This window comes from Carassius gibelio, chromosome B14 (assembly GCF_023724105.1).
Source record: "Carassius gibelio isolate Cgi1373 ecotype wild population from Czech Republic chromosome B14, carGib1.2-hapl.c, whole genome shotgun sequence".
NCBI lineage: Eukaryota > Metazoa > Chordata > Actinopteri > Cypriniformes > Cyprinidae > Carassius > Carassius gibelio.
In genome coordinates, this window is record NC_068409.1 from 21,474,675 (window position 1) to 21,501,083 (window position 26,409).

General features: G+C 37.5%; 2 protein-coding genes across 2 annotated transcripts; both read right to left on the bottom strand.

Moving 5' to 3' along the window:
- Nucleotides 1-132: 132 nt before the first annotated feature.
- LOC127971278 (sestrin-3) lies at nt 133-15,009 on the bottom strand. Its single transcript, XM_052574172.1, has 8 exons — nt 14,811-15,009; nt 5,855-6,052; nt 5,350-5,778; nt 4,873-4,987; nt 4,545-4,669; nt 3,311-3,477; nt 2,962-3,106; nt 133-2,556 (listed from the first exon to the last, which is right to left on the bottom strand). The coding sequence occupies exons 1-8, from the start codon at nt 14,874-14,876 to the stop codon at nt 2,467-2,469; spliced, it is 1,335 nt and encodes a 444-aa protein (XP_052430132.1). The 5' UTR covers nt 14,877-15,009; the 3' UTR covers nt 133-2,466.
- A 4,760-nt stretch (nt 15,010-19,769) lies between these two features.
- Nucleotides 19,770-26,348, bottom strand: LOC127971953 (uncharacterized protein CXorf65 homolog). The gene is made up of 8 exons (XM_052575293.1): nt 26,259-26,348; nt 26,077-26,163; nt 22,952-23,036; nt 22,657-22,743; nt 21,295-21,417; nt 21,108-21,173; nt 20,405-20,523; nt 19,770-20,136 (listed from the first exon to the last, which is right to left on the bottom strand). Exons 3-8 carry the CDS (start codon nt 22,974-22,976, stop codon nt 20,050-20,052), a joined length of 507 nt encoding a protein of 168 aa, XP_052431253.1. The 5' UTR covers nt 22,977-23,036; nt 26,077-26,163; nt 26,259-26,348; the 3' UTR covers nt 19,770-20,049.
- Nucleotides 26,349-26,409: the final 61 nt, after the last annotated feature.

Below are 26,409 nucleotides of genomic sequence, written 5' to 3' on the forward strand. Positions count from 1 at the left end.
TCTAAAACTCTGAACACATAACGATTTTAAATGAGTAGACTATATGCAACCTTAAGGTTAATTTTCTAAATCTAGACTATTAAACCCATTTACTTTCACAGTTAATGACTAAATAAAAACAAGACAGACCAATGATATTGCATATCTTTATAGAAAAAATAAGCTTTCACATTTCAAAACTTTTTTTGCTTGTTTTTTCTTTTTCAAGTTTTTTTTTTTTTCTTTTTTGGTCAGTTTAAATTTTTATAGTTCCTACATTTACGTGGTAAATAAACATTTTGGCAATAGCCATGCTCATTCAGTCTCCTCCGCCGAGGCACAGTCCTTAACGTCTTCCAGCTGAGGTGTTGGAGACAGTCTGGAAGTGTCCACATTTCAGGGACGTGGCAAACCGTCATTGAAGAACAAGCATTTAAGACAGTCCTGCTTAAGGTAGAACGGCCGTGCTGCAGTCCTATTCTGCTCCTGACAAACATCTGCGGATGTCCACAACCGTCGGTAGGCCCAGATAATGAACATCATCTATTATCAGCTTGAATTAATGCAGTAGCATGAGGCTTAGCTCTGAGTCCAGTTCCAACTTACCAATGAGCCGTGACTCATCAGCAGTCAAAAGGCACCGTGCGTCCAGCACAGACTGCGGCTCCTGTACACATTTCTGCTGATTTACATGCCTTAGTTTATATTCTAAACAGTTCAGACAAGAGCAAAACTGACATCATCATCATAACCCTCCCTCAAAATGACAAGACAAGGAACAAGTTGAAACAGGAACAAAAGTAATGCAATGTTTAAAAATAAACACACAAAACCAACCATAGGTGTTGCCCAAGTCATTCTGCCAACTAGATTTAACCAGACTGATGAGAGTTTAACACAGTACAGGTATTTGGCCTAAAACTGGACATTGAATATATTCATGGCATCAGAGCGGCCGTCGCCGCCTCTTCAAGCAGTTTGTAACAATGACAGCTGCCAGTTGCAACCACACTTGTAGGGTTTTGTGCAAAAGGTTCAGTGCAAAACCAAAAAAAAAAAAAAAAAGATAATTTTGTGCAGGTCAGGTATGGGAAGGATAGCGACAGGCTGACCGCAAACCTTTACTCATCTTATATAGTTCTATCAGAAGTCCTTCATTTGATCTATACCAGCGCGTCAACATTAAAAATCACATTTTAAGCTTATTCTCATCCGAGCTCCTTCTCACTTACATCACTTTTAATTTTTACACGGTAAAATATTTTAAAACAAATCCTAACTGTTGCTGATACACCGGAGACGCCAGCACAACATAAACCTAAACGCTAAATGCCGGACCTCTCAGAATCACTTCAGTGGGCCATTTCCTTCAAAATTAAAGACCTACTTTTAAATGATATTTTAACTGTTTTCCAAGTTGGTCATTCAAATACATGCGGTGTTGATTTGGCCAGTTTGTGTAGAGCAGATAAAACTGACTGTCAGCTCTAAGTAACTGAAAAACACTGAGAACCCTACCACAATTTTTTTTTTTTTTGAAAAAGTGATTCCATTCTACTTCTTTGAACCCGTCAAATATAGATCTTCACATTGTATAGCAGTTTAGATGCCTACTGAGATGAATCGGATGATAAATATGGATCCTATAAATGTACCCATTTGAATGACTTCCAGCACCCATGCAGACAGAAGAGCGTGTGGAAGATTTTGGAAAACATCAAAGCTAATAATTGATTAGATTAGATTGAACGGAGTGAAAACAGTACTTGATGACGTGCTGTGAAGCCACAGTCGAAAGCTTATTGAGATATTCTATAGATAGATACTGACTTAAAAGTGCTCATTTATAAAAGAAAGTTACAGCTGTTGAACCTTCTCTTACCCTTTGTTAAATTTTGCTCTGATCTCACTATTCCACATTCAAATGAAATATCTGGAAGCCATGTTAAGCAAAAGCCTTTGTCCAATCACTCGTTATTTTCTGTAAACAGTGACTCAAATTGGCGATGACCTTTCCAGAGCTGGATACTTTGGAAATGGACAGTTGTACACATTTTCTCTCACTCAGTTGAATAGCAACAGCAGAAAACAAACAAAACAAACAAACGGGAAAATATTACTGACAACAACCACAACTGAATAAAAATAATTGCACATTAACCATCTGATATAAAGATACTAAAAAAAAAAAAAAAAGGTAGAAAAAGAAGAGTATGCGCACAATAGGACAAATACAGAAACAAAATGAAGTAGGAGAAACATGCAAAAAGACATTAGGGGTGAGAGCGATTGCTTTGCACCTGTTGTTTTTTTTCTTTTTTCTTTTTTCTAAAGTTTCACCTTTGGCAAAGAAACGTTTCACAGCAGTACCTTACATCACACTGGTTAAACTCAGAGACAACAAATACAGAGACGGATCTCTGATTGTATTTCTTTGCCTTGACTTTCGTTGTACCGTGTCCCTCTGTGACGCTGAACGTTCGTGTCCTATGCGATCATGTATTGAGTGATGGCTCGGAGCGCGTACAGCAGCTCGGCCTGCAGACGGGCCTCCATCACCAACAAATTTATATGAACCTAAAAGACAAAACGACAGGAATATTGGTTTTAAAACACTTATGAAATACTGTTTAGCCATTTAAAGTAGGTGGTATATTTTATTATTCTGTTCCATGGAAAGAACAAAAGTCATAGAATTATCAAATTAAAAAATTGTTTATTGTTGAGTGTCATATTTGATACATCAGGCATTTACAGCTCATTTAATATGATAGGATAATACAGAGCTCAAACTAAAGTTGTACTAAAAGGCCTTTTACTTGCTAAAAAATACATAGTCAAACAACAGAATGCATGAAGTAGATTGAGTGCAAAATGTTTTTAATTTAGAGAATTTCTACATCAAATATGATACATTAGGCTTTGTGGGGATAAGTATATGCTATTGAGGTGTACGCAGCACAAGTTTTGATAGGAATTCACCTTCTCTGAAGCTTTGACAGTGGCCCAGGACAGTGGGCATAGAGGGGTCTTGCTGGAGTCGGGATAGCAGGCCACAGCTTTAATATAAAGTTTCAAACCACGATCCAGTAACCGGTTGACTTCCCCATAATCGTAATCATCATATCTAAAAACAAAAGTGTCAATGTAAGCGCTTCCTTTTTTTTTTTGGCCTTTTTCAGCATTTTCGAAACTAGTTGTTAAGTCACAATGTGTGAGTGTGGAGTTGAAAGCTTGGCATTAGACTTAATTTCATGTTGTTGTTTTTTGCATTCAAAATGCAAACTTGTGGCAAAATGCAAAAGTGCAAAAAACCAGGGAACCAGGGTACCTGATGCCATAGATACAATGAATGTAGTTCCAGATGGCTCGTTTCAGATCGGGGCTGTGAGGGAAAGGGAGGGAGGCCACACTGCGGAATCGCTCGTCCAACAAGTGACCTATATCAGAGTAGAGCCTGTTCACCAACGAGAAGCCGTGATCCTCCCATGAATAGTCCTGCACAGAAAGATTAATAAATATAGCATTCATAACATAACACATACTGTGGTATTTTAAAGACTGCTATAGTGCTATAGCAGTTTCTACAATGGTTCATAAACTACCATTCAATAGTTTGGGACCAGTAGGATGTCAATGTTTCTGAAAGAAGTCTTTATGCTCACCAAGGCTGCATCAGTAATATTGTGAAATTATATTATAATATAAAATAACCATTTCCTACTTTAAATGTGTTTTAAAATTTAATTTATTCCTGCAATGTCAAAGCCGAATTTTTAGCATGATGTCTTCAGTGTCACATTATCCTTCAGAAATTATTCTAAAACGCAGATTTGCTGCTCAAAAAAAAAGTAAAAAAAAAAAAAGACAGAAACGAGTCGTTTTTTTTAAAGAATCCCAAACCATTACACGTTGACGTCAACACAAAACATTAGCATATTGCCCACCCACTTAGTGGTCTTTTCGCATTGGCCTGAATGAAAATGCTAATTCATTTTGCCACTAGGTGCCATTTTTGGCACAAAGTCGGACCAAATCACCACAGATTAGCGTCACATAAAACAGCAGATTGGAAAAATTAATCGTTGAGCAAGTAAGGGATAAATAAATGCATATTATAAGACAATTAAAGTGTTTTTTGAACTTGCATGCATGTCAACCTGTTGTTGGGGACTCCCAAAACTAAAATATGAACATCATTACCCATAATAGGAGGACTTAAAAAAAAAAAAAAGTTTATCTTATATTTGATCAATATAATGCATGCTTTCTGAATACAAGCATTCATTTCACACCCTAAACTTCAATATAAATTGGGATAAATAAACTGCTTTTAACTACAGGAGTTGCATACGATTCCCATTCAAATCAAATGTAGAAAGCCTACTTGAATGAAACTTGCTTTTGAGAGGATTGGCAGCGGCACAGCGCTTCCTTTTAAGGTTTTGAGAGTAACATTAAGTGCTGACAGTCTTGAGAAGGAAGGGCATGAGCTGTAATTCTGACCCTTAGTACCCCTTTATGCTACTACTTTTGGTAGGTGACACCCAATGCAAAGCCCCCACCTGCACCCGGAATACTTGGAAATGGTCCTCCTCCCGTCTGGCAAATTCCTGGTAGCCGAATTCTGGGTCTGTGACGAAGCGGGAGGGGTCTGCGGAGAACTTCGCCTCGTCCTCCTCCTCCACATCTGATATGGAGTCACATTTGAGAAAGAGAAAAGCAGGTTACGAAAGAGGGTCCATGAGGGAGCGTTATATACACAAGAAAAGGCCCTTGTGTAAAAATAACTCTCTAAACACTCATCCCAATCCAAAATTACACATCCTGTTTATAGCAGAATTGGGAAACATGGTTATACGACACACTGGCTTAATACAAACAACATCTTACCTGTATGTAGGAGTGTCTGCGAATGGAGTCGGTCTCCTTTTCTTTCCCTGATCTCCTCCTGTGATTTTTGAATTTGTTCTCGAAGGTAAGCGACTTCACAGATGGAGTCTAAGGACTAAAAAAAAAGAGAGCAAACAATGCAGGTTATGTCTGTATTAATGGACTTCACATGTCTTGCACACTGCTTCACCTGGGTGTTTGAAAAAATATTGTTACTTATGTGCCAAGCTGATATCAGAGTAAAAAATAAACGTAAAAGAATGATATCAATCTTCCTACAGTGTTGATAGTGTCTACTCTCTTCCCAAGCATTCAAGTGGTATCACTATGATCAAATCCAGCCTATTATAAAAATTACAGAAGAACAGGAAGTGCTGTGATGTTTTGATTATATATGCATTTTTTTTTAAAAAATTCAAACCCAAGCAAACCTAAACCTAACCTTGTTTGCCAAATGAAATGAATGATCATCCGTACCCTTCGCCGTGGCACCTTCTCTGTGGGTCCAGTAGAGGGTGGCGAAAAGGTGGTGTTGCCATTGGCAGCGTCACAGAGACAGTAGCCAGGAGGTGTGCCATGATGCACTCTGAGAGTGGGAGTGGAGTCAGAGTCAGAACCAGAACCGAAAACGAAACTGCAGAGGGAGTGACAGTGGGCCAGCAGAACCACGGCCTGAACCAGCTCTGCCAGAGACCAGCACTGCTCTCCTGTCTTGAGCAGGGCCTGTATGTGAGAGCGAGCCGTGAGCCAAGGCTGATGGGCCAGGACCTTGTTGATTTGATCAAGGTGCTGTAGCCGCGGCGGTGCAGCCTTTAACCCCTGAAGCCATAACGGGTCTCCGCCAACACGCAGAAACTGAGCCGAGTGCAGAGACACCAGGTCCCTACAGTGATGCCGAGCCGCAGCCTGAAACACAAATACATTTATCATTCAACCCGAGATATTACCTGAGCCTGTGACTGACTGTAGAGCATGTTCATACCATGATGGCAATGTAGTGGCGGTAGGGCAGGGGCAATGGGCCATCCATATAGAGGATGTAGTGCTGTGTGCGCAGGAAACTCTCCAGGTACTGTGGGTGAGAGGCCATCTGCTGAGACACCGAGTCCAGACGCCCCCTGTTGACAAGAGCCTTCATACACAAGAGAGAAGCACGGTCTTTCTCAGAGTTCACCATCACCTGCCAAAAAACAAAACAAAAACACACAGCAATGAGAAATGGATAAACAAAAAGGCAGATAAAAAGCACTTTGTGAATGAAAAACACCTATTCAGTGTGTGTGTTTTTAGGTTAATCTTAAAGGAACCACTTTAAAATAGCTTTCAATAGTTTTTTGCGGCATTCCTCAAATAGTTCCCAACAAAAAAATAAAAAGAAGTAAAGGAATAGTAGCAAACAAACACCGAGTCTGCCACGGGTCCTGCAGGTATCGAGGGACATTAATAGACATTCCACACTAACAGCGACCTACTGCTGTTTCAGACCAGACAGACGTCTGTCGACCTCAATCTCCTACTTTCACACCCCAAGAAGCTTAAAATACATCCAGATTATAAAAATGGCAATGGACACCATACCCGTGTTTAATCACAGACACAACTTGGGAGTTGTGGCTCAATCATCCGCATTTAGCATAGGCGACTATTTTAGACAATTTGTGGAAAGGAAATCGATCTGGAAATGGCAAATATATTGTCCCGCTGTCCTTGTTTGACTGGTGTTGAGGATTGAGATCTGCTGATTCATGTCTTCATGTTTTTTAATGCTGACTGTGAAGGCCAACCGAGGCCTTGTGCCTGCGCCTTTGGCCTGCTTTGTGTCTGAATGTGGGATTATGGAAATCCTGCCTACTTCCCTCCTGTCCGAGCGCCTCGCAGAGAGAGAGAGAGAGAGAGAGAGAGAGAGAGAGAGAGAGAGAGAGAGAGAGAGTAGAGGAAGAAACAGGAGATTGGAAAATAGTGAGAGAGCAGCTGAAGGTATTTAGAAGCAGAGCTGGTGAAAACAGGCTTGATTGGACTAGAAAATACAGCTTAAAAAAACGTACCAATTTACTGACATTTATCAGTGCATAAGATTCTAAAGAAAGTGTTTTATAAATGTGCACCAAACTGTGGTTGCAATCTCTACTTTGAAATTACTTCATTTTTCTGTTGCTGTAACATAGGCTGCGTGGCTCGGGGGAAAAATAATTCAATTTCACAATTCCACACAGAAATGCGTCACATTATTGAAGTTCAATGCAATTTGAAGGCCATTTTTAAAGGTCAGCGACATTTTGACACAATAGTGGTAGATATTTAATTAACTAACACTAATGGAACTACAATAGCTCCAGGGCAACAAGGGTAAAATATTACCACAATATTTTTTCCCCACATCATTTGATATCAATATTTAATCTGGGGTTCTTCGGTCATTTATGACCCGAAGATTTTTTTTAAAAAAATGTTACAAATCGTAGCTTCATCGGAATGGTCCGAAACTTGGTGACTTTTTTGGTACTTGGTATATGAACACCCCAAAAAATTGGGGACAGGATTTTAAAAGTCTAAGTGGTCGTAAAAAAAATAGTCACACTCAGGGTCTTCGGATCAAAAATGACCCGCCATAGGAAATGAATGGGAAATTTGCAAAAATATGAAAATACTGAGTTTTTTTGTGTGTACAATCTACAAATCAGCCACGATGTAGAAAAAAAGCATACAACAGTGAAGGGGTGAATCTCTAAAACATCAAGAGTGCAAAACAGACAAAAAAATTCACACACACACACACACACACACACACTTATACACACAAAAACACACACAAATGAAAGTATCATTGCAAAAGCTAATTTTGGGAAATGTGTGAAATAAAAGAAATTATTCATCAATGTAAGAAATAAAGTGCACAGCAATAAAAGCATGAGGCTGTAAGCCATCAAGGTTGCAAAATAGACACACTCACTCACACACACACACACACACACACACACACACACACACATAGGGAAATATGAGACTGGTGAAACTGTAACAGAGATATGTGAGAATATGTGAAATAAAATCAATGAATCAAATAAAGGGGAGACATTGGATCCAAAATGCAAAAGTCACACACCATGTCTCTCTCTTGAACACACACACACACACAAACACACACACACAAGCACGTGTGCACGCACGCACGCACACACGCACAAACAGAGTAAGGTCAAAGGATGGAATTCTTCCCTAGTAACCTCCAGGCCTATTCGAGCGACCCAGGCCCAGCGTGACACTTTTTTTATTTTTCTATTTTCCATTTACATGTACTGTTTGAAAATGATTATACGTTTGCTGTTATTTTTGTTTTTTGTTCATAATTGCTGTTGGCAATTTTGAAGAGTTACTGTTCATTGAATTGCAAAAAATAATTTTAATGGAAATGTTTATAATAAAAGGTAAATAAAAATATGTTATGATTTAAATAATGTAATTTTTTTTATTAAGTTAGAATTAAAACAATGGGTAACAAAATGCTTTCCGTTTGTTCTCTTTCTAGTGCAATGTTCAGGTTTGACTGTATTATAAAGTAAAACTGGCACTTGAAATTACCATTTAAATCAACCAAACAAAAAAAAAAAAAAACTTGACAAAAATAGTCTTTGAGAATCTGTGATTATATATTAAAATCCACAACCTGAAATAAATAGGCAAATATGTGCAAAAATCACTAGAATTCACAAGCCTTTCTACAGAGAGCTGTACATTCTCTCTAGTGGTAAAAATGTGCTATTGCATGATAAAATGCTTAATTTGTCCACCAGATGGCACCAATCTAATTTCAAAAATTGTTTTCTATAGGCTTTGGCTGTACTTTAAAATAAAATACAGCATTAATAAAAATAAAAATAAAAATACATATATATATAAATTTTCTATTATATTCAATGGGAAAAAATGGATCATAATTATTGCATAAAAATTCATTATTATCATAAAATTCTCTCAAAACACCAAAAAAGAAAGAAAAAATATTATTGAACAAAAATACATTTGATTGATTTTACTGAAAAAAAGTATACCTGAATCCCGGCCTCTGGGTCATTTTTGACCCGAAGGTCCTGAGTGTGACTCATAAATGAAGAACCCCAGAGGGTTCAATATTTATCTGATAATATAAATGGGGAAGAAAATGCTTTCCACATGTTTAAGGCCTTGAGAGCGAACGGAAACATAACTTTTTAGTTTACGAGCAAATGTCTACACTACTTTTTAATTTAGAGTCCCACAAAATCAGTTTGATTTTTTCCCCTAAATTGTGTCCAATTATTTTCTATAATTATTATTACTTTCATAAATACATTTTATTATATAATAAGTAATATAACAGTGACTTTCTTTAAGTTAAACCAAACTTTTATTTTGTTAGTTGGTCATGAAGACCTTTTGAGTTTCAGTTTGCGTTTGATAGTTTTTCAAGTGAAATGGCGAAATGCAGCTCTGCAGATGAAATTCATGTGAACTGTCATATGATGAGACGACAGATGCTGAAAACATCACGACAAAACTTAAGTGACACGGACCTGATTGTCTAGATCGTCTAGTAGGCTAAATATTAATCTGCTCAAGTTTATTATGGATATTTTGGATTGTTTCCCAATGAATATTTTTTAATCTTCTACCTCTAGTCTTGGCTCTCATTTCTTGTATGTGATATGAGATCAGTTGTAATGTTTGACCGTGAGAGGGTGGCCTCCGTACTTCCTTCAAGTAAATCGTTCCTCCGTGGGTCTGGCTATAGTTAGTCATGGCGATGAATGGGTCAGTTACACTTTCTAGGCTGGGGGGAGAGAAGAGGATGAGCTCTGACTGGACTCTAACATGAATGTGGTCACGTATTGACTGAAATCGTGTTACATAGTTACGGGGGACAACTGAGAGCCGTGGCCAAAACAGCTCTGGGCCATCATAACTCTTCCTGACAGCACTGAAGATTCACACTGACAGCAGGGCACGTACAATCCCTTTGAATCACAACACATTTTGGGTCTCCAAATACCACTTAAAATCACATTAAAGAACTGATAGCAATTAGCCAACTGAAAATCTCCATGTCTCCACAGTGCTGAGTTTTGTTGGGGAAAATATGTGGGTAATAAATTACACCCAGGTCCCAGCTCCTTCACTCTTCATACAGTGTCTGACAGAAAAGAGAGGGTTATAAATAGTCCTAGAGGACAGCTGAGATAGCACATGCATAGATAAGTAAGAAACGCCATTCCTGCACAAGAGACACCATAAAAAAAAAAAAAAAAAAAAAAGGGTTTTACTTGCAGGACGTCAGAAATATCTCTTCAGACAGGTTCCTCAAGTAAATGTTCATGAAAGGGAATGAACTTAAACACTAAACCGTAGGTCAATATTTGCTTCTTAACCCAATTTAACATGCAATTCAGATGAGAAGTAGTTTAGCACTGAGGTGCAGAGAGTGGATTGTCCTCTATTGGGAAAAGTGTCAGCCTAACCGGTTTACTGAGGTCTTTTAAAGTGTGAAACTTAACATTTAAAGTCATTAAAAAAAAAATTATAATAAAAAGAATTACACTACATCTGGTTGATGACTAATTTTAAGAGGCAACTTGATGAAACAGGAACAAAGACACTCACTCGCTTCTATCAAGGAAAAAATCTGTGTCAAGGTGGCGCTGAAAGCTGTGATGTATTTCTGCCTGAGATACAGGTGTCTTGTCATTCAATTCAGTCGAGGCTTGCAAAACATGTGCAAGCAATACGTCCCTTACAAAGCATCGCAGACTAACATTACACTTACCTAGAAAGTCTGGCATTTATACTCCAGATCAAGTGCGTATCCAGATCTGTTTCTGCATAACTTCCATACATTTGTTGTGTCCCAAATGACACACCACTGCTGACTAATATATGAACTTTATAATGTTATTTTGTCATTCAATACTGGAATCTAACAGCCAGTTTCCCGTGTTACAAAAAGAAAGGCTGCAACATTTGAAAGCAAGAAATGTTCAACATTACACACTTCATTTTTTTGGTTAAATAAGGGCATCATCTTGGTATATGTTTCTTACTGGAATTTCCAGTGTTAACATACTACTGTAAAAAAAAAAAAAAAAACTTTTTCAATTAAATCAAAGATTCCAGGACACATTTTAAAAGAAAATACTATTTCAGTCTTCGATTTTAAATTTTTTGCAACTGTTTGTAAAATTTACCAGCAAGTATTTATATACTATAAAATGGCATAGAAAAGCGCAGGAGTACGTGAATTGGGATGTACCTTACTGTTGAGATTTTAGAAGCATTTTGCGCTGGGAAAAGCTCTAAGAATATAGAAGTGAAAATATGGTCAACCAAGAGTCATATTGGCAATAAAGCACAAGCCACAAGGCATTTAAACAAGACTGAGATGTTGAGGTCAGGCTCAAACAGCAGTACAAACACTATTCTCCATTGGGACGCAAGTACAAGTGCACTTTCCCTGGTAAACAGATCACATGTCTCCGAGCCTGGTCGCAATGCCCAAAACTCCTCAGCGGTGACCCAGAAAAACAGGCAACTGCAAATACAGATATATTCAACATGCTATCGTGGTTCAATACAGAGTGTTCGTTTCATAACCCGTATCAGCAGCCGCAGAAAATCACAAGGGGGGAGTCTTTATCCCAGAAACGAGACAAAACAACTTGCAACTAACTACTAATGAAACTTCAGAGGGAAATTAGAGACTAATGCAAGTCATACGAGAAGCTGAGAGACACTCGCACACCCACACACACTCAATGAAACGCTGCAGCAGATGCTGGTTTTTGTGTGTATATCAAGCTGCGATCAACAAGAGATGTTGGTTAAACTTTTCAATTAGGGTATAAAGTTCATACATAACAACAGCACAGTTCATGGTCAACCGCATAAGGTTATTTTGAAACTTGGGGCGATTTTTTTTTTTCAGTACAGGATGCCTCATCAGCACCAGCAACACGCACTGACATGTCTTTACCAACAGTCAACACGAAACAGGAAGTCAGTCTCATATCCTCTTGGCGAGTCCCTCAGATTCAGCCGAAATCTTGTTTATTGGGTAAACGTGCCACATTCAGCAATCATAATTCCTGTTTCCATGAACAATGACAGCATACACGTCCTTTACTACATAATTAAGTTATTTGTTGGGTTAAAAGTTAAAGTGCTACACGAAGCAGCATTTGTGTGATATATTAGAAAGACACACAAAAAAAAAAGTGCAAGATCACTCCATGAACAAACAAAACAGCAGTTAGATTTGAATATATTTGCATATACTCTTGCGTTTAGATTTGAATGAGTTCATGTGTTTATTCTTGCTGGTGGTCAAATACAAAAAAAAAAAGAGAGAGGGGGGGGGAGGGTAGTACACCCACAATTCTGTGATCGGTTGCTCATTCTCACATCGTACAAAAACTGTTCTTCCTGCAAAGAAAGTCAATGATAACCAAAACTCTCTGGTTACCATCATTCTTTAAAATATCACTTTTTAAGTGAAATTAAGTCAAAACTACTCGGGTAAGTGACGCCAGAATTTTTATTTAAAGGTGAACGATCCCTTTAATTGGGTGACATTTCACCACTTTAATAAAACAGACAAACATAAGCCTACTGCTCATCTTTTGTCATTTGAGGACGGTCTAAACATGGGGGGGGGGGTGGCCTTCGGTTCAGAATAAGAGCAAGATGCGATATTCAATCTGCATTCCCAGAAGGCCTGGAGGGCTCAGTCCATGACATGCGCAAATGCCCCAATTGCTGTTGCACAAACCCCATCTCTCTCCCTCTATACAAAGGAAACACTATTTTGGCTTGCCAACCTGGAAGCCAGGAAGAACAAAACAGCCAGCTGCACCTAACTGGGGGTTGGACTGAAACAAGGCCGGCAGCAAACACAAACACACACACACACACACACACAGGGCAAGCCACATATGGATGCAGTCATACAACCAGGAAGACTGACATTAACACAAGCAGACAGTGTGACATACATTCAGCAGCTTGCATGACGACAGATAGTGAAGTAAAGGCAGATTACTGATGAATCACATTTCCGCATGGGAAGTTCAACATTTGGTTTGCTGGTAAAATCAGTTGTCTGTTATGTTGTCATCTTGTGCTTTTGTGGTCTTAATATTCATGGTCAGCTATACTTCAAATACATATCTATAAATAAGCTACATAATGGATTGCAATACAAGTTTAAATCCTACCGTACTGTTCGGACAATGTTACAAAAGCAGTTTGTAGTCAGGATATTAAAAATGCTCTCTATGTGAAACACATTAAGGAGCTTTGAAACACGTCTTATAATACTTATCACCTACAGATATTTTTTTGAAGAGTATCTTTTATAAATGGACCAGTGGTTAGCTGAGGGGAAAAGAGAAAACGAGTTTTTAATGTTAACAAACCAAGTACAAGCCTAGGGTATTTTCTTATGGGCTGGCAAATGAGAGCATATTTCTGAGAAATGTTTAAAAGGCACATTCCTCCATTGTTCTCGTGTATGCGCAGGAGACAGTGCCCCCTCAGGCCACAGGAGGAACTGCGGGCAAATGGGAGAAAAACAACTTTGATTGGCAGTATATCAGCATCAAATCACACAAACGGGAGAAAGAGAAAAGACTCGCACAACAAGACCAAAAAGTCAAGCGTGAGGAAAATTCATTAATAAATTTCCCCGTGCAGATTGTCGTGTCACGGTTTACGGGTTTAACTACAAAGGGCTTTGTGTTTGCCCGACGCGAACTACGAAAAATGACACTACGACAGCGCCACAGACAAATGACAGATTGTCATTTTCACAAAAGCTTATACGCAATCAGTTGATTATATATACTTAAAAGATGAAATAAATACAAAACGAAGGAAACATTATGAGTTGAATGATCGAGAAACGAATGCTTCTATGTCGATACGAACCCAAAAACACTCGATCAGTTATCTTCGTGTATAAAACAGAAGATTCTTCTTACAAACAACTCAACAAAAAAACTCAGACGGTATAAAACATACAAAACTTCAACATGCCAACATCAATAGAAAAGCTTATTGTCATGAAACGTTAGGTTTAGATGATTAGTGAACCCATAACCGTGACTTGATCTGCACCAACCAAAGGCTTTCAAGATTGTACTTTTAATTCCTCGTGGAGCTTTAATGTTTAAATACTGTTAATACTTGTGATATATTTAACAAACACATACCTTTATGAGTAGTCAACATAGTTGCAAGGACACAATGGCCATCTAAACCAAACTGAAGCATATGCACGACAAAGAAGCTTATTAAGATGATCACTCTCTGTCATGAACGCAATGGATTTGCACAGCTTTTCATTCAACAAAATACAAAAAAAAAAAAAAAGACCAAATGTGCCATGGGATCACTATTGTTCAAACGAGTTCATAGCTGCCTAAGATTTCAGATGAACTGCAGCACAAACGTTAACTCCAGACTGCAGCTTTAACGTTACATTGTGAAAACACTTTTATCTTGTCGAAAATGAAGTCAATATCAGGAATAATAAATACTGAATACAATGAATTGGCGTTTAAAACTCGTAGCAGATGGTCATTGGTTAACAGCAGACTGATCTTTTAAATATATGTGAACGACATTCGTGTACGTTATGCTAGAAAATAACGGATATTAACGCAAGTTACTTATGGCGACGAGTCTTTTCTTTCAAAGAGCGACTTCTGAATATGTATTCAAAAATAATGACACGTATACCTCGGAGAAGCGTTTTAAACACGAATGAATGTACGACATTAAAGAGTTGATGCTTTTGTTAAAGTAACGTTAGATGAACTGTCAACTTTGAAACTTCCCAGCAAGAGTCTAGATAACCTCCAGCTACGGTTTACAGTTATTATCTTGACTTCAGGTAACGTTATTTATGTTACCTGATTTTGAACGAACTGGCACTGGGTTCCAAGGCGATAGTCCATGTTTTTCGTGCAGATGATCATTTTCCTCTCTGTATGAGCATGAATGCGGCTCCTCTGGCTTTCTTGGTTCTTCTCAGCGACTCGCTAACAAAGGCCGAGCCGCTATGAGATCTACATGCCCGGACATAGAGCTGCAGTGTCACTGGGCGAAAAAACTATTGACTGACACCTCCACAACGATGGCATCCAATCAGATAGATAGGGGGGCGGGCCTAAGAGTGGAGTGCAGGCCAATCAAATTTTAGTTCGAGCCAATGAGCGTTGACATGCGGTCAGGAGCGGTGGAAAAATACCAGTTTGTTAAACACGTTAATCCCGCCTACTTTTATGACGCAATGCAGCCTGACAAAAATTACATTTTTTATTAATATAAAGTAAAATAACAATTACAATTGTAAACATAAAGACAAAGTAAAATAAAAAGAATTTTTTTTGCCAGGGTAACAAAAAACAAAAGCAGCATAATAAAATTACATCTTGATTAATGGAACTTTGTATAGTTTCCAAATATTTATCAAGGGCAATTCTGAATAACGAAAAGAAAAGTTTAGAGCCAGTAAACTTGACAACTGATTACATTACCGCACTGTCTGTGAGGATAACTTATAGCTTGTTTTGAATTAATTATTTGGCCATTGATTCACTCAACCAAAGATGTCTAAAATGTCACAGTCATTCAAAAAAAAAAAAAAAAAAAAAAAAAAAAAAAAACAACAACAAACATGAAAATCTCACTGCTGTTTAAATTTACTCATTTGAAGCTCTATATCCTGCACTGTCATAATCTAAGCACAAATTAGAATAACCTTAAAGAGTTTTATTTCAGCAATTGGAAGAAAAATATTCCACTATCCCTGTGTCTCAATATGCATACTAGTATTCGGGAATAGTAATAGGCTACTAATACTATTTAGGGTTGAAATTATGGAAATTGGGATGCAGGCAGGGTATAATTTTTTATTTATTTAACTGAAATCATTCTTGGTCTCCAATTTTCCTCCAGTTGAGACTCTCACAGTCTTATAGGCCTGCTTTTTTTTTTATTTTTTTTTTTTACCATAACTGAAATATGCTTGAGTAATCAGGCATTTGGAAAATTGCACAATAATGCACAAAGAAACAATTCTGGGAGCTTGTGAATACAGCAGGCCCATTGCTAAAAGTCAAGGGGCTTAGGACAAATTTTATGGGTTAACTCTGTCCCCTAGGCCAACTGAGTAAGCTATACCATACAGGACCTTGGACCTTAGTGTTCACCTCGTCATAGAATCCAGAACAATGTTTCCGGCTGTTTCCTCTCTGAAAACAGTAGCCTACCCTCCATAAATATACAAAAAAACACTGCTTTAAACTCAGACTTACTCATTCAGTTAGTATAAATCCCCACATCTTTCAAAGGTAAACAGCTATATTTTTTTGTATTCTTCCTCAGACTATTCATTTACAGCATCAGAGATTTTATTGGTTAAAACCGAATATGTAATATTTTGAATAAAACCAGATTTGGAGTTTCATATCCATCAGCTTTTATGTCACATACACTAGTACTCCTCTATAATTCACAAGGTGCTCTGTAAAGACGGTCTAGGTCAGGGAACAAACGGATACTTAAACTACATTTTATATGCCTCTAGCCTTACAGGAAAAAAACAATGGTATTTCCATTGAACAAAAAAAAAAGAAAGAAAAAAAAAAAAAGGAATGCATTCTGAAAACATAATGAATTGTGATTATCAGTAATATATAGGATAAAGAGGATGATATGACATTTTAATATATTTAATTAAGAGATTATTTAGAGCAAACACTACCATATAACATCAAAATGGAGGCTGTTTAATAGAAAGTTAGTCAGCTTTTGAATATGCTTTATTGCAGAGCGTGTCCTTAACTAGTTTGACAAAAGTGCTTATTCAGCGTGTGATGTCTTGTAGTTCTGTTCCCCTCAAGTCAGAGTAAACTTAACAAAAGCCTCCAGGCCATCATTGTCTGGACTCATTCCGTCATCTCTCAAACTATTAAATGGGCCTCTTGTTTAGGAAAAAGGTCTTTAGTATTTGGAATACAGTCAATTCTGTGCTGTTAAACTGCATTTGTGTTGGATAGATACATGTGACAGCTGCAGAGTGAAAGTGCATCCTGGAAACTAAAAATGTCATCTCATTATTGTTTTTATTAAAAGAGCACCAGAAAATCTTGCAAAAGAATGTTTTTAGGAGGGTGGAAGTTTGAAAATATTGCACTAGATTTGCATCACTGCTTGATTATCTGTGCAAAATGTAACAAACAGGACAGAATATGATGTCAGGTTTCTGCTTTGTAATTTGAGTGTTTGCTGACATGCCACCAATGCATCTATATGGTAATTAGGGGCCAATTATTCCTCTAGTTTCAAGGGCAAGGACACTGATTAGAATGACCATATTCATCATATTATATCTGCCAACAACATCAACATCTACTGTAACTGAATGAAAGTAGTCATGCAGTATAGAAAATGTTTTGTAAATGTCTATTTTAACAACAACCTGGATGCATATCTGGTACAACAAACAAGAAAGTATGAACATCAATACATGTCTTTTTAAAGCTAAAACATAATTTATGACATTTCTTAAAAAAAAATTAGGACCACATCTGAAATGCATTAAAAACATTTGTGTAATATCAGATACTTCATTTCTTTGCTCTGTGTGTTAGAGCAAAAATCACATTTTGTTTTGTTAATCAAAGTATATTTTCCTAAATGGAGGGTGCGCTGTAAACAAATACAAGTGTCTTTCACTCTAATCTGAGGCAGAACAAGCAGTCGATTCAGCTGCCTCGCTCTTCTGGATGCCTCACAAGTGCCAGTTACTGCATCGTAAGTACTGAGGGTGATCCAGAGTGCAGTGAAGGCTTAGAAAATAAGACTCTCTGTCCCACAAGCAGAAGAGACTTGTGTTTCTGTGTTAACAGACTTTTGAAAAGCCTTTGGATACATACAGAAACTCACAATAGAACAAACTGATGCATGAATAAGCAATGTATAAACCAGTATTGTTTAAAAAAAAATTACTTAATGTATTTAAATGTACTCAAAGTACATTTTGTTCATATTATTAAATATATAGATTTTTAATGATTACAGTGAGGAGTAAAATTTATATAAATTGCATACTGAGAATTGGAGAATGTGCTGGGGGAGGGGTTAATGTGGTTAATTATCATAAAAATCTAATGCAAATTTGTAAAAAAAAAAAAAAAAAAAAAAAAAAAGGCTTATTTTTGTAAATTTTTATTTTGGGTTGAAATATAATCAATGAAGAAGACTCTGAAACTAAAAATTTGAAACCTTAAAAATAACGATATTTTCACTGCTACTGCAGTTTAAGCATAGCCACTAGGGGGCAATTTATACAACTTTATTTTGAATAGTAGCACTTACACATTATTGCTCTTTTTAACATTTGTAAAAATATAATAGTTTCTTGTCTGACATTACTGTATATTTAACTTTTCTGATATTCAACAGAGCTTATTTAAAATAGAATAAGACTGTGAATACAACTTAGAAATATCATCATGACATTTCCATTTTATTCCAGGACCTATAAACACATACTGTATACATATATACACACACAATAACTTGTGAGAATGTTGAAGCCCTATAATAATATCTACAGAGACAAAGTTGACAGAGTAGGAAGTGAGACATTATACACTGACCACAGGCAAGCTGACAGCTGCGACCTTCGGTTTGTAATATAGGCCAGTAGAGTTTCAGTTCAGTCCTGTCATCCCACTCCATCTCATCATACAGTATGACTATCCTTTCTATACCACTTCCACAATAACTGACATCTCCAAATTTCACAACTAAGGTTTTAAAGGGAAAAATCAGATAGGAGTGTGCTGTACCACATATAGTGTCACGAAAGATTATAATGGCCATAGAAGGTAAAACCGCTAACTGGCATTTCACCCACTCATTCCTGTCTAATGGCTGCATTCCGCCCACATTGTGCTCTGGTGAAATGCTGAAAAGGAAAAATCTATGTGCTGAGTAACACATCATAAAGTTCCTGCACCTGCAAGGCCTACGTACGTTTTGCTGAAAGTCTGCAGCTGCATGGATGAGAGAGACAACCAAGATACTGATCTTGAATTATATTTCAAGATATCATCATGCCCCCGACATAAAACTTATTGCAAAAATACAGTTTACACCCACTCTGCATTCAGACAGCTTGATTGCTTACCAAATATAGATCCAAGCATAAAAGTGTGTTCAGTAACTACACACACACACCAATCTATAAATATTCCTCCTTAGATTCTCTCTCAATTTGCACCCAGCTGGGGAAAGCTTGGTAACAAACAGGTATTCATACTAGCCAATCACAGGCAAGACGATGACCTCATCTGTTGCTTAATTTCAAGGGACCAGTGGAAAATTCCGACATTTTTTTAGAAACAGAAATAATAAAAGACGGACAGATGAACGCATGAACATACAGACAGACAGAGACAGACAGACAGACAGATATAGACAAACAGATAGAGACAGATAGAGACAGAGACAGACAGACAGACACACAGAGACAGACAGACAGACAGACAGAGACAGATAGACAGACACACAGAGACAGACAGATACAGATAGACAGACACACAGAGACAGACATACAGAGACAGAGACAGACAGACAGACAGACAGACAGAGACAGACAGAGATAGACAGACACACAGAGATAGACAGACAGAGACAGACAGACAGAGACAGATAGACAGACACACAGAGACAGAGACAGACAGACACACAAAGACAGACAGAGACAGACACACACACACACACATACACAGAGAAACAGACAGACAGAGACAGACAGACAGACACACAGAGACAGACAGACAGACAGATAGACACACACACACACACAGAGACAGACAGACAGACAGAGGGAATACGTTTGCATTGAAACATTGCTTTATTCAATTCCTTCCTATATGTCTTCCATTCTTCTGGAGAATATAGTCTGAGTTTTATCTGTTATAAAATCAATGTAGCAACTTGAATCACCTAGTAAAAAGATCAATAGTAAAAAAAACAGCATTTCTGATGAACACGTCTGTAATTTGAATGAATTAAACTGAGACTCATCATTAAGAATGAGTATGAATGCTGAATGCTGAATGTGAGGGCTTTTGTTCAGTTTCTGCTCTTCCTGTCCCCTGTGTGGCGCTGGACTTCTTCATCAGGGGCACTGGCATGTGTAACTTTCTTGCGCTTTTTAGTCTGCAGAGTCACAAGAAAATAAAACACAAGATTATAGTTCACATAAAATTATATTTCCATAAAACAAACAAAAAATTGCCTCCCATAATGGAAAAAATGGTATCATTCGTATATGGTTTCTGGTCACAGTTACAGTAAATAACTTTTTTTCCCCCTTTTTATTTTTTTACAGTGTAGCTGAATTTTAGGAGAAATAATATAAAAGTTGAGAACAGGTGAAGAAATAAGGGAACACTGTGAGGTTCAGATGTGGCTCTGAAGGACTTACAGTTTTGGTGGACAGAGCCTGAGCATTGATTTCCTCTGATGTAGCCATACGAGCCTCCACAATATGAAGCTGCTTCAGACGAGTTTTCTCAAGATTGTCAATCTGAGTCTTCAGGGTCTCTGGAAGACATAGACATTACAAACACACATTAGCAAATAGTGTAAAAAACAATGTAAAAGCAATATACAATACAATGCAACTTTTTACAAACAATTTGATATGCAGTAGAAATAAATGCATAATGATTCGTTCTGATTTCCCATTTAAATATCTAAACATTAATTCACTACATATTCTCTCTCTCTCGCTCTCTCTCTCTCTCTCTCTATATATAGTTGTTTCAAAATATTATATAATATTATATATACTTTTCAGTATTGTTCTTCATATGTAAATTATGTTCAGATATTATAAAGAAGAAGAAGAAAATAAAGAGTTTATTTGCAAAAACGGATAACTCAATTTATAGCAATTTTCAAAAATCTTTTTTCTTTGTGCATTCCAGATCTCAATCAGACTGAGGATGGATTATTCTGATTAAGTTAAAGTAACAAAAAATACAGCTACCAAACACAATAAAAAAAAATTCAATAAAAAAAACATGATTTCTGAACGTTTAAAAAAAACTGAGTTAACTGTTTTTGCAAATAAACTCTTCAAATAATTAAGAAATTAATTTATTTCAGTGTACAAGCAAAGGCACCTTTTACAGCATGGTCAATACCGGATAACAGTGATGTGACCGAGTTATAAGCCCCATCAGATGTACCTGCAAATACACACAAGAACAACCTTGACCATTTCCTTGCATTTACCTTTACTGTATCAAACTATATAGAATGAATAAGTTTCAGCTTAGTTTAAATATCAAGGGACCAACTCAAACTCACGCTTAATAATGCAAACACTGAATGACTCTTTAGCCTTTAGCAGTCCGCGAGCAGACTGCTGTGAATTCTGGGGCAAGAAGAGGAATTTCAGCACTCCTCGTTCATCACACAGGTCTATGAGCTCTGAAACACACACACACACACACACACACACACACACACACACACACACACACACACACACACACACAAACACACACACACAAACACACACACACACACACACACACACACACACACACACACACACACACAGAGATCTGGATGAGTAACCTTAAGGGATTTTGTTTCAAACACGTGTCTAAACTGACATGTAATACATCTATACTGTCTCTTTGCAACATTTTTGCACGCACAGACGCATTAGGGAGAAGGGCAGTGTTAATGACAGTGGTAATGAGTTCTCCATTAGTGATGGGCTGATCCCAGGTAACGTTCCTTACTACATACCACAGATGTAATCAGACACCGTTGTAGGAGTATGTGCGAAGAGAGAGTGTGAAATATTAACGTTTGAGATCCGTGACCTCCTGCGCCGAGGGCACGCCGGGTCTGACCCGAGATCTCTAGAGCATGCAACATCCCACCTGAGCTAGTTTAAGAAATCCTCAGGGGCCATTCACATACAACTCATTTTTGATTGGAACTGGGGGTCTTGAAATCAGTAATAAGTGAGATGCTGTGAAAGAAGCGAGCACATCACTCAAACACGTCCTTTTTAGCGAGCGTTTACACATAAAAATACTATAACCCACATGAAAAATACTATAGTAATTTATAGTAAATATAGATATGATAGCGTTTTTGAACGATACTATAGTCAAGTACTTTAATTAATTTGTTGTGGAAATTCTGTAGTTGCTGTAGTAAAAAACAACTCTAGTAATATAAACAAATTACTTTATTCAATACTGTATTAAGTTTTCTACAACTATAGAGTATATTATTATACTACAATACACCAAAGTTTACTACAGTAAAGTATACTACAGTATTTATTACAGTTTATTAGTTCACTATAGTTAATACAACAGTAAGCTGTAGCATAAATTAACAAAGTGTTTTAAATAATATAATATATACAGTATAATACACTTTACTATAGTATGGTTCAAAAACTCTATACTATTTAATAAACTGTATATATATTAATTATAAAAACACTGTGTTCTGTGTAAACCAGACCTTATAGTGACTTACAGTAATTTCTTTGACGTTGAATATTAACTCAGAATTTGATTGACAGAAGCACATGAAAAACACTGAATGACTGGAAGTATATCCTTTAAAGTTCTTAAGAACTTAATTTGACTGATTATGTGCTTATGTTTATCCACATACCCTCGAGAAAGCTGTACATACCTGACTCAGCAAGTCCCAGCCTGGTTTTTATGTATTCAGTGAGGACAACGGTTGGACAGTTGGTGTTAACTAGGAACTGGTTATTATCTAAATACACAAACATCACATTAATATCAGCTTCTTGTCATTTACATAAAAAGATAAAACAGAGAAATTTGTTTAAGTACACAGAAAGCATATTTTGTCAGTTACGAGGCTCTATATAAATCTAAACACAGAATGTGCATAGCCTATTGCATTAATGTTCAAGCAATTTAATTCATTTTCAAATGACAGATATGACTGAGATCCTTACCTCCATGTTTAATGTAAATAAACATTGCGGCAGAGACGAACTTGACACCTCACCGGCTGCTGTTCGGTTTTTAAGATGCTGCCTGCTGTAGCCGGGATAAGAAATGAGTGAAACAGCAGACAAAGAGTAACATAATCATCGAGACTGTGATGTCACAATGACATGGAATCAGATGAGGAAAAACACATTTAAACTAGGGCAAGAAAGTACAACAATAGTATAATATGCCCAATCAAAAGTTTTATAACCTTTTCATCCAATTTTACTAAAATGAGATGGCAGTTTTATTAATCATTATGTACATAACTTACAAATGAAAGCTGTCAAGCAATTTGAAGTGGATTTTTTATGGATTTGTATCAAACTCTGCCAGTATTTTTAAAGGGTTACTCCACCCCAAAATGAAAACTTTCTTATTAATCACTCAACGACACTCCCATGTCATTCCAAACCCATAAAAGCTTTGTTTGTTTGATTGTCTTAAGTCGCTGGGGTATATTTCTTAGAAATAGTCAAAAAATCATTGTATGGGTCAAAATTATAGATTTTTCTTTTATGCCAAAAATAATTAGGATATTAAGTAAAGATCATGTTGCATGAAGATAAACTGAAAATTTTCTACCGTAAATATATCAAAACTTAATTAGTAATATGCATTGCTGAGAATTTTACTGTACATTTTGTAAGTAAAAATGAGAAGAAAGTTTTGTTCATTTTCTCAGAAAACCGAACTTCATACCTTAAAGGGGGGGGGTGAAATGCTATTTCATGCATACTGAGTTTTTTACACTGTTAAAGAGTTGGATTCCCATGCTAAACATGGACAAAGTTTCAAAAATTAAGTTGTACGTTTGAAGGAGTATTTTTGTTCCCAAAATACTCCTTCCGGTTTGTCACAAGTTTCGGAAAGTTTTTTTCGAGTATGGCTCTGTGTGATGTTAGATGGAGCGGAATTTCCTTATATGGGTCCTGAGGACACTTCTGCCGGAAGAGCGCGCGCTCCCGTATAGCAGAGCAATGAGAAGCTGAGCACAGACATTCATTCACTGATCAGAGCGAGAGCGTCGCGAAATGTCAGTGTTTTTGGTTGCCAGGACAAGACAACCCTGCAAAGATTACCAAAAAAAAAAACAGCATTAAGGGACCAGTGGATGGAGTTTATTTTTACAGAGCATCAACGGAGTTGTGCAAGTGTTTTTGTTTGTTCCCTGCATTTCGAAGATGCTTGTTTTACAAACAAGGCCCAGTTTGACGACGAATTTGCGTTTCGTTTATTTCTTAAAGGGGGGGGGGGGGTGAAATGCTCGTTTTCACTCAATATCCTGTTAATCTTGAGTACCTATAGAGTAGTACTGCATCCTTCATAACTCCAGAAAGTCTTTAGTTTTATTATATTCATAAGAGAAAAATAGTCTGTACCGATTTTTCCCGGAAAAACACGACCGCCTTGAGGCGTGACGTGTGGGCGGAGCTAAAGAATCACGAGCGCCAGTAGGCTTTTGCGTAGAGAGCATTTGGAAGCTGTGACATTTCCTTGAGGAAAAAACCATCATCCAGTACAAACCATGGCTAACAGACAGATTCAGCCGTTTATTTATGATCCAGAATCAGATCCCGAGGCTGAAACTGAACGAGAGCAGAAGCAGCAATGACTCGCTCCGAGCGGGGCTCAAACCTGGGTCTCCGATGGGAGGCGGACGCACTAACAAGGAGGTAGAGATATTTGAAGCAGTTTTACTCACCGCCTGTGGTTCCAAAACACGATCGTGACCCTTTTTTGTTGGGATTGCATCATCCTTAAGAAATAAACGATACGCAAATCCGTCGTCAAATTGGGCCTTGTTTGTAAAACAAGCATCTTCGAAATGCAGGGAACAAACACTTTCGCAACTCTGTTGATGCTCTGTAAAAATAAACTCCATCCACTGGTCCCTTAATGCTGTTTTTTCTTTGGTAATCTGTGCAGGGTTGTCTTGTCCTGGCAACCAAAAATACACTCCTTTTGTGACATTTCGCGACGCTCTCGCTCTGATCAGTGAAGTCTGTTGTGCTCTCAGTGCTCTGCTATACGGGAGCGTGCACTCTTCCGGCAGAAGTGTCCTCAGGACCCATATAAGGAAATTCCGCTCCATCTAACGTCACACAGAGCCATACTCGAAAAAAACTTTCCGAAACTTGTGACAAACCGGAAGGAGTATTTTTGGAACAGAAATACTCCTTCAAACGTACAACTTAATTTTTGAAACTTTGTCCATGTTTAGCATGGGAATCCAACTCTTTAACAGTGTAAAAAAAACTCAGTATGCATGAAATAGCATTTCACCCCCCCTTTAAGGATAATGCAGTCCCAACGAAAAAGGGTCATGATCGTGTGTTTAACTGCTTAAAATATCTCTACCTCCTTGTTAGTGCGTCCCCTCCCATGCCGGAGACCGGGGTTCAAGCCCCGCTTGGAGCGAGTCGTTGCTGCTGCTGCTCTCGTTCAGTTTCAGCCTCGGGATCTGATTCTGGATCATAAATAAACGGCTGAATCTGACTGTAAGCCATGGTTTGTTTTGGATGATGGTTTTTTCCTCAAGGTAATGTCACAACTTCCAAACGCTCTCAATGCAAAAGCTTACTGGCGCTCGTGATTCTTTAGCTCCGCCCACACGTCACGCCTCCAGCCGGTCGTGTTTTTCCGGGAAAAATCGGTACAGACTATCTTTTTCTTATGAATATAATAAAACTAAAGACTTTTTGGAGTTATGAAGGATGCAGTACTACTCTATAGGTACTCAAGATTAACAGGATATTGAGTGAAAACGAGCTTTTCACCCCCCCCCCCCACCTTTTAATTTTGTAACTACAATAAATTTATCTTGATTTAAGGATATTTAGATATTTTACTTATGTTTTTAAAAAGAAGACAAAAATACAGAGAAAAATATTCATTTTTGCAGTGAATGCAATCTCATATTTAAGACCTTTTAAGGGCCTAATTGTGGAAGGTCATCTGTTTAAGACCTGCAGAAACCCTGATTACATTATATTATTGCAATACAATAAACTTGAATAATCTGTAATATATAAATAAATGAAACAGTTTTATGTCTTTATGTTTAAGTCTTTTTAACATCTCTCACCTCTCACAATAGCACAACAAGCCCAGCGGAGACAGCAGAAGGACTGACAGGACACCACAAAACCCCTGCCACCACGTCTGCTGTTCCCTACATAACACAGAAACATGATGGGGAAAAGCTGTAAGAAGACAAATGAGAGCAAATCCATTTATGTCCCTCACTATGTGATAGTAGTATCTCACCACCAGGTCAGTCCAGAGATCTGAAGCACCGCAGACATCAGCAACAGTGCTCTACACTTGTTCTTGTGAGACCTGAGACAGACTGTATGAGAGCAAAAGAGAGATGAAGACGAGACAGTTGCCAGTTTGAATGCAAAATGATCATAATATG

What these genes read in the sequence shown, in the direction of transcription:
- LOC127971278 (XM_052574172.1), bottom strand. Translation starts at nt 14,876, where the DNA reads ATGATCATCTGCACGAAAAACATGGACTATCGCCTTGGAACCCAGTGC. An exon ending in GCCACTACATTGCCATCATG is followed by an intron (nt 5,779 to 5,854) that starts GTATGAACATGC and finishes TTTGTGTTTCAG; the next exon opens with GCTGCGGCTCGGCATCACTG. An exon ending in TCCAAGTATTCCGGGTGCAG is followed by an intron (nt 3,478 to 4,544) that starts GTGGGGGCTTTG and finishes CTTTCTGTGCAG; the next exon opens with GACTATTCATGGGAGGATCA.
- LOC127971953 (XM_052575293.1), bottom strand. Translation starts at nt 22,976, where the DNA reads ATGTTTATTTACATTAAACATGGAG. An exon ending in TATTTACATTAAACATGGAG is followed by an intron (nt 22,744 to 22,951) that starts GTAAGGATCTCA and finishes TTGTGTATTTAG; the next exon opens with ATAATAACCAGTTCCTAGTT. An exon ending in CAGTGTTTGCATTATTAAGC is followed by an intron (nt 21,174 to 21,294) that starts GTGAGTTTGAGT and finishes GTGTATTTGCAG; the next exon opens with GTACATCTGATGGGGCTTAT.